Below are 18,728 nucleotides of genomic sequence, written 5' to 3' on the forward strand. Positions count from 1 at the left end.
CGAAGTTAGTTACTAATGTGGAAAATTAAGAAAATAAGTACTTTGATTTTACGTTTTTAGTACCTTGTATAGTATTATAATTTTGTTTTTAAGTATTTATTTATTATTATATTACCTATCTGTTATTTTTTTGTTATTATTACTTTTATTATTATTATTATTATTTATTTGTTATTATTACTTTTATTATTATTATTATTTTATGTTTTTTTGCTACCTATTTCTAATTATGCTGTATTACGCATTATTACTGTAGGTAGGTTGTTAATTTTACTTTTTTGATAAATATTATATTATATTTTTATAATTTACTATTTTAAATTATATATAAAAGTATGAAATATCATAAATGTTGTTGTTTGGCTATTTTTTATTATCTTTAAAAAAAATTGATTGATTGCATTATTTTGTGTTGTTAGATAGTTTAATGTCAGTATGATTACTAATTGCTCTATGTTTTTACAAGAATAGCAGTATGAAGAAACATAGTTCATTAAAAACATTAGATTTCATAAAAATTCTGAACTTGAAGAAAATGTATATTAAGACTTATAATAAACTTAATAAAAATGGTAAGTCATTCTTAGATAAAAATGTAGTAGGTACCTAATAAGTTAGTACTTCTAATGGTAACTAAGACTAGAATTACGTTCATAATAATTTGGAAAGTAATTAAAACACGCAAGTAAAAGAACTTGGCTTCCTGACTTTACCGATGAGTTCCAAATGATTGTAGAACACTTGGTATGATAACAAAAAAGAAAAATATTGATTGTATTGCATTGTTGTTACTTATTTAACAGTTTTATCCTCTACATGGAAAATATATTGGATATTCATAATTCATAGATATGCTTTTAGATATTGTTAAGACTGAGAAACAATTTTAAAAAAAAAATCTAAAAGTATCAGACTAATACTAGAAACAATAGAACAATGATTATGGTTTTTATATGATTATCAGGGCTCGTGAGTTCATGCATTTGCATATCAATCTTGCTAATAGTCGTATTTAATACTAAGTAACATAGAAATCCATTTCAAGGTACTGTGGTTGAGTATGTGAAGTTTTATTTTGCATATTTATGCATATTAAGAAGTTTTTTACTATTTAGCATATTTATGCGTTTTTCTATTTATTGTGTATAATATTTATCGTATTTTTACCAAATTTTGATGAAAATGCAATAATTTATATTTTTATACTATATAAAATATATGAAAATTTTTGCAATGTAAAATTATTAATTTTTTGCTATTCTAAAAACTGCTTATAAATTCTTCTTCTTTTAATCTGCATTAGTTTTAGATTTTAGTACATATAAATGCATATATCTGAACTTTTTTTAGTGCATAAGTACATAATAATTAAGGTTTTTTAGGGCATAAACTCATGAGCCCTGGTTATAATATTATCATTATTATTATTATTATTCACTTGACACCTACCGTAGGTACATCAAAATGGTTAAATACTTTTTCTTCCCCTTTTTTTTTTTTGTACAGCGCCAATCATCGAAGACCAATTTACCATACAATCAATAATATAAGTAATATATTGTTGAATGTATTAATTTAACTGCATAATGACTAAACAATTATTGTTCTAGTTGTGCAGGCACTTCACGCTCCTTTATAAATTATAAAATACTCACATTATGAGGTTAATTGAAAAAAAAAGGTAAACGATGATAAGATTTTACTAGACATATATTATGTTACAAAGAACAAAACTGTGCATAAATATTAATTAATAATAATATAATTAACAACTGTTGAATACGTTTCTTCGACGGTCAACGCATTAGTACAATTGAATACTAATTATGACAAAAGTGTGCATACACGAATAAATAATAAATATTTAATATAATGAAAACGATCAGGTGAACGAAACTTGTTTAAAAACTGCTAGTAAGGTGGCTACCGAGTAAAATAAACTTAAAGTTGTTGTGACGACCACGAAGTTTTACACACCGTTGTCCATATCGGACGTCAATCGGCGGGTGGCAAAATAGATCAGATCGAGCTACTTTGTGTCAACACGCATAAAGGTCGACGGACTAGGCCGATATCACATCTAACGTGATAGAGAAAAGATCATAAAAATCTTAAGTGTAAAATGTCGCGAGTCGATCTGTTTGTTCAGTGAGCGCGAAAACGATACGAATTTGAAAGACAACTTGCGCAAACGGTCTTATTAATAATAACTCGACATTGTAAGTTGATGAACTAATGCTAACAGTATATAATATGACTAATAAAAACTTTTTCTGAATTTGTATTTGCAATAATGTTCTAAAAGCAACAATGAACGCCAAAATAATATTATTCTAGTCAATTTTCCTATACAGCATACTGGCGTGGGGAGGAGCGAGAAAAAATACTTTTAAAAATCTGAAAATAAATAAAACTATTAATGTAAGAATCATATTAAAAAAAAAAAAAACAGAAGGTTCAACAAATAATAATTATATATGTTTGGGCATTACTCTATCGGCCAGATTACTGCACTTCTGTACAAAAAAATAGCAATAATGTTCTCGACAAAAGAATTTCTCCTAATTAAATACAATAATCAAAGTAACACTCATCGTATAAGAGAATTTAGAGCATAATATGATATACCTGTTAAATAAACCAAAAATGCTTCTGGAAAATCTTTCGTTAATTATTTACCTATAGGTCCACTCTACTTTAATCAAATGCTGATTATCGATAAGAAAAACATCATATCTGAGAAGTATAATAGAAAAAAAAACAGTTTATAAGTGGCTTTACTCAGAATTAATTAATTAGTTTAAAATTACATGATTACATTTTATCATATTATGATTACTCAGCTGTGTTTAGCCTCGAGGCTCCTACAGTTTGAGCGGTCGGCCACGCGATGACTATACACCACCGAAAAGAATAAGCACTAATATTTACTAAGAATTACCTAATGAAAAAGGTGACCATACAAAAAGTTGTAAATATTTGAGCCGTACGTAAAGCATACGCGAAGCTTATAATATAATACGAGTAACACGTGAATACGTGGCAAAAATCAAATACAAATATATATATATGTTAAAATTCGACGAAATATCATCAACGACGACGACGTGTTTACAAAACAATTAATATTATGATAATTGATATTACAATCACTATCGTCGTGATGATAATAATAATAATAATAATAATAATAATAATTAATAATCCAACAAGCACGATAAAAAGAACAAAATCGTGGTAAAATAATTTGCATAGGTAATATATAAATAAAAGATATTAATATTTACGCGACTTCAGTTCCAAATATGTATATTGTTGATGGTCGGTAACGAATTGACGGCGACAGTCAGGCCACTGGTCAGCTATTTTTCAGGTGCACATTGGCATAACAATAATGAGCAAATAATATATCGATAATAATATTATGGTTGATATATATAAGTCGACGGCACTCAAAACACACCGACTGACCGGTACACCGCGGAGATCGCAAAGCACAATATTAATATTAATTCAGCGATGATCGGGACGACAACGCATCAATACAAAACGAAGACTGCGAGACACAATAAATATATATATTTAAGTTGCACGTAGTGCGGAAACCGCAACGTACGATATATATATATATATATATGAACAACACTCGGGTCGCAAGACGACAGACGCGAAACACTATAAGAGTTGTACTTTATTGGAAAGATGAAGACCACGAGACACACAATATATAATATATTATATTTATGTATAGGACTCGGAACGCGTACAAGTAAAAGGTACGATCGCACAGCACAGAAAACCCGATCTGACAAATGTCGGGTTTAACGCGATCGCACAGACTTATGCGGTATACGATAGACGAACCGATCCTGTAGTGGCAACGTGTTGACGAGTAACTAGTCAGTGTCGCACGGGCAACTGATTTTCCGCCTCTCAAGTGACTCCGATATTGCCGAAAATATTGCCCCGTAACGTGGCCGTTGATTCTATATTGGGCGAAGTAGGGCAGTATCAATCGTACTTAATCTTTACGGCTTTTTATATCTCCGTATATCTCATTGTGACGGCCGTCGATCTAGCAATCGGAGAATTAACGCCGGGCAATTGAACTTAAGATGTCATATTGTAGGGACTGTGACTCCAGGGAAGACGAATCACGAATAAGGCGATAATGTATCTATATATATTATATATAATTTCATAACGTCCGATAACTTGCGCGAACAGACTGTGTTAGTGTAATCTTTGTAAATTTGTTACGTTTTAAAAATTAATTATAATACACCTACCTATAACTTATATCATAGTTTTAAATCAATTTGTGTATATGTTACCTGCAAAGTGTTGAATCCGGTATTATATGGAAATCCTAAGTATTCTATAGAATACTAAAAATGAGCATGAAAAGTATAGAATATAATACAATGACTAGGTATTCTATAAATCACTTAACCTCAAGCAAGAAAAGTATATATATTTAATATAAAACTTAGATATGTACCTAGAGTACCTCTGCAATCGACGATTAATGTTTATCTTGACGATTATATGCTAACACACGCACACGTGTGCGATGTATTATCGTTAGATATTATTAGCTAATCATATTATTATGTTATTTTTGTATACGGGAAAATTTAATATACGTCTTTAAAAATATTATTTCTTTTCACTTTTGTAAAAGTGTTTATCGTATTAAGATACATTAAAATGTCTGAACGTTTTTACGCTGAACTAAAGAAAAGTTGAAAAAAGTCGAAAAATACTGTTAATTTATCGAATGATGAATTGAAAATGTCAATCTAAAAAATGCTCATGTGTAAAAAATAATATTTTATGTAGTTCTAAATTTCATGCATCGACTATATGCTGCAATAAATAAATAAAAATAAATAATAAACATATTTTAATTGAACACATTACCAGCTAATATAGTATAGGCGTTTTATAGAAATCTTAAGAACTGTATAGAATACCTAAGTATAATATAAATTACCATTAAAATGTAATACATTGCCAAATAGTTCAAGGAATTCTATAGAATTCCTAGAGAATTTATAGAGTGCCTAAATTGGCTATATTCACCACTTTGCCGGTAACATACACACACACATATATATATATATACAAAAATGTAACTCTCTATTCAATCATAAGCTATGCTTACAGGAGCAGTATATTTAAATGTATATGTATTTGTATGTACCTATGTTGTATTAATCATATATATTTAAAATAATAAAATAAAATATATATATGTGCGTGTGTGTGTGACTACAGTGGCGCCGATTTATAGAAATTTAAATGGAGCAAAATCAAAATATCCACACACTCACCACTGAGGATTTTAACGTGTATTATGTTAATATTATATTGCTTTAACATAGTATACATGAAGCGATCGCTTCAGTTCATTTATAGGTTCGGCGCCACTGGATGTGAGTATACATTTTTATTTTAATCACGTAATATACAATGTGTATTATTGATAAAATGAGCATAATAATTGCTATGAGTAGAAAAAACACGAGGATTTGATAAAAGAAGCCACCCCCGGGTGATGGCACTTTCAATAGAGTACATGTTTAATAAAAATATAATTGACGTGGGTAATGGGTAAGGGTTATTTATTACAGCAGATGCGTTCTTGCGCCGTATTGACAGATTTATTGAGGTTCGTAGAGATTACCCGCCGATGACCACGGGACGTTTACGAAACCCAGACAAGAGAAGTTTCGGGTTTTAACATCAAAGAACCAATTGTATATATAATATATAATTATGTCTTTGTATAGTTTGTATGCGCAAGATACTTAGTAGTTATTAATGTTATTATAGTAGTACCTAAAATATAATATAATAACATTCAAACTGCTTACTTACCACTGAGAGTAGACAGTGAAGTATATATCATTATATATAGTAGTCAGTGGCGTATTTAATGGATTTTTCGTCTATAGGCACTTTCCAATTCACCGCCTCCTCCCTCATCCTTCCTAAAATTATTTATAAGACACATTTAAATATACAACTTGTTATATTATAATATTATTTAAAAAAAGATGCATTATTAATAAAAATTAAATCGCATGTAATATATTTTTTTGCAATTTACAAATTAATTATACTTAAAACTTTAAATTTCTCAAAAAATAAGTAAAATTTGATTTCAAAAAATGATAAATACTTTTTATAATTTGTACCTAAAAAAAAAATCGTTAAAATTTGCTGCCCTTCAAATGTCATCGCTATAGGGCCGGACCTAAAGTCTCTGTTAGTAGTTTTATTATTTTAGTTTAGATTAATTTTTTTTACGACACACTTCGAAAAAGCGGACTGCACACTTCATATTTCGTATTACTAATAAATATAAAAATACGGTTTTTTTGGTCTTGGCACGACGCAAAAAAAAATAACATTTTCAAAATCATGGGGACTTTCTTTATTTTATGTAAATAAAATTAATAAATTTTGAGTAAAATTGAGTAATTTTTATTAATACGTTAAAAAAAAATCTTAAAATCTTAAAAATTTTTAAATATTCTTAGACCGTCAAAAAAAAAAAAAAATTAAAATTAATATTTTTTATCTATTTAATACTATTAATACACCTACATGAAAAAAAACAAAAAAAAAAAAAAAAAAATTATATTTTCCTGGTAAATAAAATGAAAAATTTCATTAAAAATAACGAAAAATAACCAAAGACGTACAATTTTCACGTAGATAAAAATAAATGTATGGTAATGAAATTTTATATTTGAGTTAAGGAATATATGGTAACAAAATTTTGATATTTTTTTTTTTTAATAAATTTTGAAATAAGACTTTTGAGTGCCTAAAATTACGTTTCAGATAACGCGTGAAAATACTCCGCACCGGCAAGTTGGTGACAGCAGATGACGCGCCAATACGTAATCTGCATAATAATTAATGATATTATTATGTCATACATATAATTCACAAGAGACAATTAAATTATAAAAATAAAATAAACAAATATAACAAAATAATTTATGAGTTTGTGTGTGTGTGTGTGTGTGTGTGTGTGTGTCGATTAGTGGCGACGGTGACAGTTAATTTAGGCCTATTTACAGATCATAAATCTATGCGTATATACAATTTTTACAATATATTACACATAAATGGATCTTGTGATGTATTTAGTGATATTTAGTAATTTTAAATCGGCTTCGAATTTATTTATTTTCTATATAGGTACGTGGCAATTCAATTCGAAGAACATAAGTACCAATAAATTGAAAAGTGATATAATTTTTAAAAAATAAAGTGATCGTTTACGCTTTATAAAAAGCGTCGAAGAAGACGCAAAGAAATATTAAAATAAACACTTTAAAATCCATTCTAAACATAGTCTGTATAACGCTATACTTGAAATAGTCGCATATAGAATTAATTTTAAATGGACTTTAACGTATTTATTTCAATAGTTCTTTGCGTTTCCTTTGAAGCTCTGCAATAGTGTTTTCTCTAATCACTATATCCCGTTTTTCGACATTGATTTGTTTTTTCAATTTATCTATTTGTTCTTCAAACTCGATCATCACTCTTGTATACATTCGTTCCTTGTCCAATATTTCATTTTTAATTTTGAATAATTGATCTACCAGTTGGTTATTTTTTTTTCTCTGTTGCCTAACAATAACAAAATACATTATTTTAGAAATTATCACGACACTAGTTTTTTAAATAAATTACTTTTAATTTTTGCTGAGACATGTCAATCTCGTTTAAAAGAACTGACAAAAATGATTCTGTCGATTCATCGACAGAACTTTCAACCGCACACAAACTATCTTTAAAAGTCTTTTCTTTGTTGTAAACATCGATAACTTCTTGGGCCAAATGCCATTCCCAATGTGCGTCTTTGTACTTCATCATGTTTGACATAATTGAAGCTCCCAAATCATCGAACATTTCATCCAATATCTTACAATATTTCTTAGAGATAGTGTATAATACATTTTTCTTTTGTTGTATTAACACTGAAAAATATCTAAAAAAAAAAAAAAAAAATGACAAAGATTTAAGTTTTTTTAATTTAAATGAGTATGGGCGTTTGGTTAATTTAATGTTCTCAAGTGAACTTTATGGGGAATTCAAATCTATTACAGGTATATCATCGCTTTATTAGCCTTATTAGTTTAATATTTTGATCGGCATCAAAATTCTAATTAAATTTAAATATCATTTACATTTTGTATGCTAAGAAAATAATTAAAAAAATTGTGTGAAATTAATGTCATGAACAAAAAACAGAAGAACATGCATACAAGGTCAATGTAAGTTGTGCGTACTTACTTTGGTAAGAAATATTGAGGATACTGATATGACAATATATTCATATACTTGGTCCCTGGTCGTTGTTGATGTAATTCATTCCAAAGAGAAGAAGATATAAAGCTATAACAACATTTTGGTGGTAATAATTCCATAGGCGAAATTGTTGAGACTTTCACTGCTGTTTCCAAATTGTCAGTCCGTTTTTCTATCTAAAATGCAAGTTTTGAAATGTGTATTATTAGAGATGTGATAAAATTATTTTATATGAACGGTATAAAAAAAAAATTAAGGTGCTATTTTTAGTTATAATTGTTATAAATAATATTTTTATTATTTATTATTATCATTTATAATTGACAATTTTATTGTAACATGTTTATTTAGCATTCATGTGTTAAAAGTAACTTAAATCAATTATACTATAATAATATTAATAATATAGATACAATGAGAAGTATATAAGTATTAATTACGTTTTTCGATTTATTTCTATTTAAAAATTTAACATAAAAACAAATAATATCCTAATACCTTTGTTTATTTTAACTTTTTAAAGATAAAATAAATTTTTCCACTATATTTCTGATAATAAATATAAATTACTTAGTACTCACAAGAAGTAAAAAATGTGGAACCAAAAAGTTAGTAGATATATTTATATGTTAATTGGCAGATAATGAGATAACTCAAGTCCTAATTTATTTTGAAATTTATTTGATATTTTAAGAATATAATTTATTATGAAATATGAATTGTAATTAAAATAATTTAAATTTAAATCATCTCTTGTCACTAGCTGGTATAATCATGTATGGGTACATGGCACGCATCATAAATAGATAATAAACTAAATAAACTAAATATTAATTTAGTGAATTAATTTAAAATAATTCTTGTATTTTGAATTTTATTTTACTTTTTTATTTTATGTTTTTTGACCTTTTAGCCATTTTTTAGTTAATTAATTTTAAAATGATTCGTACTTCATAATTAACTATGATTTTACAATCTGTGTTAAATTTCCGATAATTTAAGGTACTACAAGCATAGATATAATATATATTACAAGATTCTATACAGTATTATATTTATATAATATTAAGTATATAAAAAAAATACCATATTTTAACATATCTATGTAAAATTATTTAATTTTAAACAAGACTATAATTATAACTAACTAGAGACTATGTGTGATTAGCAAAATCTAATGACTCATTAAAAAAAAAAAAAATTAAAAATTAAAACTACTTAAAAAATAAATTAATAAAAAAATTATCGTAACCAAAATAAAAATAAATATGATTAATGAAAATATTATTTAATATATTTAACTAACTTATATTGTCTTAAAATATAAAGTTATATCGTCTTTAATAAAAAAATATTAGGTAGCTAGTAATACATTGTTATTACTTATTAAATTAGTATAATGTTTCAAGGTTTTTTTTCAAAAAAATATGAAAATGTATTTTAATCCTAAAAATCATTTGTTCATCAAAAAATTAATTTTTTTATTTAGATGTTCTATTCGATAAATTATTTCAAAAATGTCGAGTTGCTGTTTTAATTATAGTTGTTATATTATATCAGTAATTTAAAATATTTAAAGAAAAATCAAAAAATTAACCTGAAATAAAATATCATTTAATATAATAATTCTCAAAATATTATGGCTCTATAAATAAAAAAAATATATTATTTTCTATTACTGAATACAATTATTTTTATTTAATATTATGTATATGTAAATACTGAATTCACATTAAAAATATCATAATTATACTAGAATTTTAATGTTTTTACAGTATAGACTATAGGTAATATGTATATAGCTATTGTTTTAATAAATTTCTTGCTAATACAGTGATAATAATGAGTGAAAATAAAAAATTTTCTTTACATTTTGAAACCAGTTAATTGCTGGACGCAATTATACCTACTGCTTAAAGCTCTCATAAGTATTTTTGCCTAGTTACGATTGCAAAACGGTTCAAAATTCATATTACCTATGTTTTATAAAATTAACAATAACTCTAATTTACGTACCTATATTATTCTTTTAGGACAGTTGTAATTACAGTAAGTAGTTAACATTGTTAGTATCTACACTTTACATAATATTATGAATGATGAGAACAATTTAACTTACATGATTTGTTTCACATAAATTTGTGTTTAAAGTAAAACGACTTTCTTGTAAGTTTTATCGTGAATTAATTTGTCAGCTATTTACTAAATGGCGTGAACATATAGTGTATTAATTATAGGTTTTTTGTTTTATTTTTAATTTTTTTCTATACAAAACTATTTTTTCTTTAATTATAAAATCACGTGTAAAATAATAAAAATCAATAATTACGTGAAACTACTTTTAAATTGCCCACTCTTAAAATTTTATTTAGTACCCGTATTTAAGTAACTAAACTTTATTATTTACTTTTTTTTTAGACTTTCATTTTAAGCTATTTAATTTATTTAAATCTGAAAATAATTTAGGTACTATATTATATAGTTATAAGAGACACAAATACATATTCTTACCTGACATATTACAGATTTGATTAGTTTTTTCAATCTGGAAAGCAAGTTGATTTTATTGAATACTTCGAGACTACTCACACCGATAGCTTTCAAGTCGATCTATTTAATTAATTGCGTTTTTAAACATTGAATGGTTATTGGTTTTACTACCTATCGTATTAACAATCATTATAACGTCTTACCACGAGATATTCCAGTAACTTATCGATAAACGGATGAGCGCAATTTCTGACTACACATGTATTCGCTTCAGCCACCATTTCTTGTTGGACATCTTCGTACAGCGTTTTATAGAAATCGTAAAATTCGTTTCTCAGACATATCGATTGCCTCCTGTTCAAAACATTCCACACCTGTTTAGCATCCGACTCCTCGGACATCGATTCTTTCTGGGCATCCGATTTTACTTGTTCCACGCGCAAATTATACGGCACCGGTGTAGGTATCGGTTTACCATTACTATTTAACCATTGTGTATCCTTACCATCGCCCATCGAAATAGCTATGTAACCGAACACGCCACCGCCATTCGGTAAAGTGCGGATAGCTACGTAGGTCCGATTATCAGCAGACATCAAATTGTCAAATTCGGCAACGTCCATCTCCCGGTTCTCGGGTTCCTGAGTACCTACAAACTAATATCAACGTTATCTTTTAATAATTGTATTATTAGTAAGTATATTATACGACTATTGTAGGTATAATATATAGTGGGCAGTTTTGTAACGAACATACATATTCGAATACTATTAGAATACTTTTTTTCTGCTAGATTTTGTCAGTTTTGAAATAGTTGGAATTAAAAATTATAGATAATGAATAATAATTAATACAAACATAATAATTTATAATACATCAATATAATATATTCACGAATGGTTATTGCATTATACTTAATTTAATGAATAAAACTAATATTCATGATTTATAATTTGCCCAATTAATAAAAGAAAAACTTCTTGTTACAAATTTAAAATTATTTTTCTGGTTATAAAAATAGTATTTTTAGTGAATAAAAAAATAAAAATAAAAGTATTCAAATTACAAAAAAGTATTTAAGTAGTTTTATACTGATAGTGGGTATATAATATTAAAAAGGTGTATTTCCAGTGCATTATAACTACCATAGCTATATATATATTTACTTTTAATTTATATAAAAATACCCAATAAATGTAATAGGTTAGCAGTGACCTATATATTCTGGTGATGGGGTAGGTTGTAGGTAGTAAATATATAGGTCCTTTTTGCATATTATACGTGTACAATATACATATAAAATATGTTATAAATTGTGTTTAAAAATCGAGATCGTATAAATGATAAGCCCCGTGAAAAATCCAAGTCCACTTATATGTTTACGGTACACGCCACTGTATCATTAATGCCCGCAATACACATAAGTATAGGTACATAATGTTACACCGCACTTTACTTCATTATCGTCGCCGTCTTCCAAGGACGCGTCTTGATTCAACACGGACTTCAAATATTCGACGAGTTCGGTGTAAGATCGACAGGACGGTCTCTCGTTAAATGGAGTCCGCAGTTTGTTGTTCTCGATATCCATTAGCATTTGGCCCAGGGCCATATTCCGGATACGAGCCTCGTCCATGTCGTCGTGGAGATTTTCGAGTATCATAAACAACCATTCCTGCATGTAGATAATGCAAAATGTAAATTAGTGTCACTGTGTGTTAGTCTGTCTATGATTATGATACTATATTGCATTAAGTATTTGATTGTTTTGAACAGTTTATTTTAAAGAATATTACGTGGCAATGACTAATAAGGTAGTCCATCAATAATTTGTAATCGTATTCACCTTATACCTTGTTAAATCAATAACCAGTTTGATTTCAAATACGGTATTTTTATTAGGTACTAGAAAAACAAATTCGATCTACCTGTATAATTTTTTTTTCTTCCGATTCACCAATGCTGTTAAAAGCTTCCTCAAGTTGTGTTATATACACCAGAAGATCTTGGGAAAGAATATTGAATTTTTCGTCATCTATGAACGACATATTTAAAATTTTATGTTATAGACAAATCATGAGATTAAAATTTAAATTATTTTAATTTTAATTTTTTGATTTCTAGAATTTTAACTATGGTAACAAACTTACAAGCAAGTTGAAATTCTACATATATATATAGCCATGTATTATATGTAAAATATATTTTTCGTTAAATACTGATAAATTCTTAAAATTTTATCACAAGTACAATAGTCAATTTGGTGATATTGAACAACAACTTTGAGTAGATATATTGATAAATAGTAAATACCTATAAAATTTGGTATAAATTTATGGTTGAAACATTTTTCTCAACTCTCATAAAAAATGTTAAAATATGAACCAAATTACCTACCTAGTACTTCGACGATTTCGTACTGTTATAATAGCCGTGACATTAAATACTTGCCTTAATTTTTTTATCGAATGTTTACTTTTAAATAGACATTACAATATTGTAAACTAATATGTAAGCGCGAAAGTATACAATATATAAATTAAGTGTACTTATTACAGTTTAAAATCAAATTAAATTAAATTAAAGATTTTCAATAAGTTTTAACAAAAAATGTATAATTTAATTTTAAATATTGAATAAGTTGGTTATAACTTATATGTACTTAATATACCTATTTACCAGTTACATGTTGAGAAAATTTTAATTTATAAAATTTAATAGGTAGATACTATATATTTTTGAAGAAAAATATAATCAAATCAACCTACCCAAATAGTATAATGTTAAAATAAATGATATTAATTGCAATTCAAAATATATTTTGTATACACTGATGTATTGTTAAATTCAAATTTAACACATTTATCGCTGTGACCCACTCAATATCTACTATACGATAGAACGATACCTATTTTTACACCTTTTATACATTGAAATGCTGTCAAAAAGAAAACCATTACTATTTGAATAATAAAATGATACCATTAAAAGTGCTCCATAATGTTAACAGGACTTAGTAATCGCATGTGTTATCTCAATCTGACTAATGCATTTCTTACCAAAATATACGTTTAGTAATAATTCCAATTATTGGATGTTAAGTTTAAATATTAGAGTTAAATGACTTATTATCAAACTTAAAGGCAAGAACATCTGTATTTTATCGATAATAGTGTTTTGTAGAATCATAGATTGGAATTAGTTTCATCAATCTGTAAGCAATGTTTAAAGGTTTGATTAGGTACTACATGAAGTTGCTGTCAAACGGATACATGTCAATTAGTCGAAAACAATTGATCGCACTTTAATTGCTCGAAAATTTTTGATCAAAAAACAATTGCTCGTAAATGACAACTGATCGAAGGACAATTTTATTATTGTTCACAAACAACAAATTCATAATTTAATAATGGGATAACCCAAATAAGTAATAAGTAGGGCTGTGAATTTAATGCACTAAAAAAACTTTAAAAAAATGTACAAAAAATGTCAAAAAAATGACTTAAAAAATTAAAAAAGGCAAAAAATTCAAAAAATGCATAATACAAGTTTTATAAATAGATTTGTTATTACATAATTCAAATTATGCATTTCACAATCGCCAAAAAAAAAAAATAATGCACTTTCTTACAAATTCACAACCCTAGTAATAATTAATAAGTACATTATTATTTTGTGTGTTATTATTGTTTACGTGCATTTATGTGTGCTGTTGAGATACGTTTTGATAGTCACAGCATATATATATATATACATACGAGTACATATAGCTGGTATAATCAATAACGATTAATATTTAAGTATTATACATTTATTTTTATTACTTATAAACTGGTGTTTAATCCTATTATATTGTAAGTCACCCTATTTAACGATTCTTGTCTTAATATATAAATCTTGTATTTTTTTACCGTAATACGGTGCGATTTAATGTCGAGTCAATTGCTAGGTAAGAGCTCGACAGTGCAAGACAATATAATATCAATAAAATAATTTTTAGTTTTATAAGCAATTTCTCTTCGACCAATTATTGTCGTTTACGAGCAATTGTATTCCGATCAAAAGTTTTCGAGAAGTTGTCATGCGATCAATTGTTTTCGTTCAATTGACGGGATACCCTGTCAAACACCATCCGTGATCAGTAAAGTCATTTACTTTCAAAACTAATAAACTGTTTAATAGCCAGTGACCCAATCGTAAGTGTTTATTTGTACTTACCCAGAGGTGTTCCTAATAATTTTTTTGAGAGTATACAATATTATCAAATATAAACATTTAATACAATAAGAATATTTTTCTTATAGTTTATAGGAGTAAAGCCGGTAAAGAGCGTGTCAATAATATGGAAAAAATGTTAAACCAGATTATTAAGTACCTTACCCATCATATATATATATCACATAATATGGAACGATATAATGGTATAATATCGATTATGATTGAGAGCATACGCAGTATACCCATAATAATGAAAAAAAATCTTGAGAATATACAGCGTATATATATACTATGGGAACACCCTTGTTTGTACCTAGGTATACGTTTAAAATATAATATAATATAAACTTTTAAAATTAATTGTGCCAATACCGTAATGTAAAATACTAAAATGTAAAATAAATATATACCTAGGTACACCGTTTATATTTAGTTTAGTTCTTCCTTTTCATTTTAAAATCCACGCGTCTTGGTTTTAAGCCAAAGACTTAGGCTTTTATATATAATATATATATATATTTATTATACTAAAACAATAGGTAGTGCAATTTAAATGTTAAACGGTTAGAATTATTTTTTTAAATTATAAAAATTTAAAATTCTTGCTGTAATCTCTTTGTGTAATTACAATTGACTATTTACTTTTAAATTACTAATTAAAGATTATTATTTGTTGCAATGGAAATTGAATGGTTTAAGTATGAAGTACAAGGCTGATCAATCGAACATTTTTTAAACTTATTTCAGTGCTCATAAAGAAAACGCAGAAAAATTAAAAAATGTATGGTTATTTTTACGTAGGTAATATCATTTTGGATTCATGTATTATGTAGAATTTATTCAAACATTTATCTGTAATATATTTTATATTATGAAAAATAAAATGTTGATAAGTACTAAAATGAAACTTTGATTTTAATGTAATGAAAAATGTTTAATTTTTCATATAAGAACTTACTTTGTACAATATACATGTTACGGTGAATAATTTAAATGTGCGGTAAATGACGTAATTTACCTAAAAATTGGTAAATATTGTAAATTTGGACATTCCCCAGTTATTAACGTCAATTACCAGTTTAGTTGGAGAAAGATGTTTAATTAATTTATATCATTCAACAACGTTCAGTCATAATTGCTCATAACTCATAAGTGTATAGTGTATACCTACGCAACAAAGCTTCTCGTGTTAAAAATTGATAGTCGAGCGATAACCCTAGTAATAATACGAAATGGTTTATTAGTTTATTAGTTACTACTTACTAGTAAGTATTTCCGCAGTCAGTTTATATGCTGGTGAGTTGTGTGTGCAACGGCCGCGTAATTTATAATTATTTCTAGTATTTTTACTAAGAAGTAGTGTGATTCTTGAATTGTTTAAATAAAATTGTAATCAAGTTAAAGCGTTGTGGCTTTATTTAGTTATAGTATCAAAGTATGGAGTATCAAGAACAATTTAAAGTATCTACCTAGCAATTCGAAAAATTATAGGCAATAAAAAGAGAGGTGACAATAGGTACATTTTATTTTAGTTCTGAAGAATATACTTACATAATATTATAATAATAATAGATTCAAAAAGTAAAGGAGTTGAAAAATAGAACATACAAAAATATAATAACGAACAATAAGCTTCTGTATAAATATGATGTGAGAATTAGCGAAAAAGAAAAATTAATTAAACTTGTAGATACCTACCTAGTTGAAAATGTTAAATGACATAGGTATTTATTACGTCACAGTAGACGAGTTGTTTGAAGTTATTCAAACTACACATTTGGTAATTGGTAATAACTAATAGGGCATGGAAGTAGAAATAGAATAATACATAATAGCAACTGTGTTGAAAACAAAATATTGTAACGTGACAACGGAGACCGTTTAGCATACTTACTTAGACTTATGCAGTAATAATAATTGTCAAACAAAACAACCGATTTCAAAAAGAGGAGGAAATTCCGATTCGTCACTTGTTTAGATATAGTGTTTCGGTTCACAGAAAAATCAATTTTAGCGTTCTGACTCGTTGAAAGTTTAATGTTTTAAAAAATAATACTTGGAAACGTTATACAATTGAAAAATGACAAATCGCGCTTATCAGTTATTGTCTATTGCCAATCAGCAATAAAGTACTTAATACTTTTATCTACTATCCGTATAGTATAGTAGGTAGTATTAAGTAGAAATAGTTTATACAAAATATTTTATTTGCATGCTATAAAATACTATTCGATCGTAGTCAACAGTAGATAGTATCGCGTGGACGTTCGATCGGTAACTGTACTTTCTCTCTCTCTCTCTCTAAATCTGTTAAAAATATGAATTCAACTTCACTAAATTGGGTTAAAAACGCCCTAATAACGATGACGGTTCTCGAGCTGTGCTGTACTTAGTGTAGTTTCCAGACAGTGTTCTTTTCATTTTAAAAGTCCAAAGTGTGCTTTTGTGTCACGTGGTGAAATTCAAATCGTACGAACGTTAAGTTTCATATTCATATCATTTTTTTTCTTCATACTATTCACGTTCAAATATTCAAAGGCTCAAATTGGTAACCATCGTTCAGCACGGTAATTTTTTCTTTTTTTTTTAAAAAATGATTATCATATTCTTTTATTTAGATTTTTTTCATTATTTTATGTTCACGAGTGTGAGATGATAACTGTATTTAATCTGGTTAATTATTGTTGGTCTTCGTTACTTATTATAGTAGAACTAAGATTTTGATGAATTTTCCATTTTTTTTCTTTTAGTGCTATACATTTTTAACCAAAAATTAAATTATTTTTGTTCTATAACAATTTAAATGTTTAATTTTAACTTTGCATTATTTGTGTTTAATGCATTTTATTGCATTTTTAAGGTAATTTTTATGTTTATTATGTTAGTTTTGTATATTTAAACTCATTTTTGTTTATTTTAAGCTTTTTTTTATTATGTGTTGTATCTCAATTACCTACTCCAGTTCATTGATATTGAAAAATAGTATAGGTAATTAATTGTCAACTCAAATTTGAATATATTTGTTAAATTTACTTCTTAAAATACATTTTTATCTATTTTCAGTATTTTATATGATATAAAAATTAATAAAAAATAATTATTATTTCAAAATAAAAATTTTTAGCTGATCTAAATACATTTTTGATCATTTTTAGTTAATTTTTAAAGTTATTAGGTCATTTTTTTTAGTGTATTTTTGTTTATTTTTTAAAATCCTAATTGTACTATTAGCCTTTAGCTGCACTAATTGTGGTTAATACAAATTATATTTTTATTGCTAAAATTGCATACAACCCAGTGAAGGTCGCATGTGCTAAAAGCTTGCTAGAGATAATAGCCTCTCAGGTAGGGACTGACGAGCTTTCATTAAATTATATTATTTATTGTTATTTTTCATTTATTTATTTTATTGCTTTATTGGTACTATTATTTTATACTACAATTTATAGATCAATTTAATTAGGTATATAAATATTTTATACTGTTACACTTTGGATCTCATGTATTTTATTACATTTCAGATATCTTTATTATCATATTATTACAGTTTATTCATATTTTTGCTTAATATTGTTATTCCTTTAGTAAAATAATCATTTTATGTAACACAAGTATACATTGATTCTTTTTAAATACAGAGGCTGTGTGTACGAACAATGATAATTTTTTACAAATAAAAAAAA

General features: G+C 26.5%; 1 protein-coding gene across 1 annotated transcript; it reads right to left on the minus strand.

The window, feature by feature from the left end:
• Positions 1–7,439: 7,439 nt before the first annotated feature.
• LOC112590987 lies at positions 7,440–12,875 on the minus strand. Its single transcript, XM_025334605.1, has 7 exons — positions 12,756–12,875; positions 12,284–12,502; positions 11,031–11,468; positions 10,849–10,947; positions 8,323–8,513; positions 7,720–8,017; positions 7,440–7,649 (listed from the first exon to the last, which is right to left on the minus strand). Exons 1-7 carry the CDS (start codon positions 12,873–12,875, stop codon positions 7,440–7,442), a joined length of 1,575 nt encoding a protein of 524 aa, XP_025190390.1.
• Between the last annotated feature and the right edge of the window lie 5,853 nt (positions 12,876–18,728).

The sequence above is a fragment of the Melanaphis sacchari genome, unplaced genomic scaffold (assembly GCF_002803265.2).
Source record: "Melanaphis sacchari strain LSU unplaced genomic scaffold, SCAv2.0 Contig123_pilon_pilon, whole genome shotgun sequence".
Lineage (NCBI taxonomy): Eukaryota > Metazoa > Arthropoda > Insecta > Hemiptera > Aphididae > Melanaphis > Melanaphis sacchari.

Coding starts and splice junctions, on each gene's coding strand:
- LOC112590987 (XM_025334605.1), bottom strand. CDS start 12,875: ATGTCGTTCATAGATGACGAAAAATTCAATATTCTTTCCCAAGATCTT. Junction 8,514..10,848: donor TCAAATCTGTAATATGTCAG/GTAAGAATATGT, acceptor CTTGCATTTTAG/ATAGAAAAACGGACTGACAA. Junction 7,650..7,719: donor TGTCTCAGCAAAAATTAAAA/GTAATTTATTTA, acceptor GTTAGGCAACAG/AGAAAAAAAAATAACCAACT.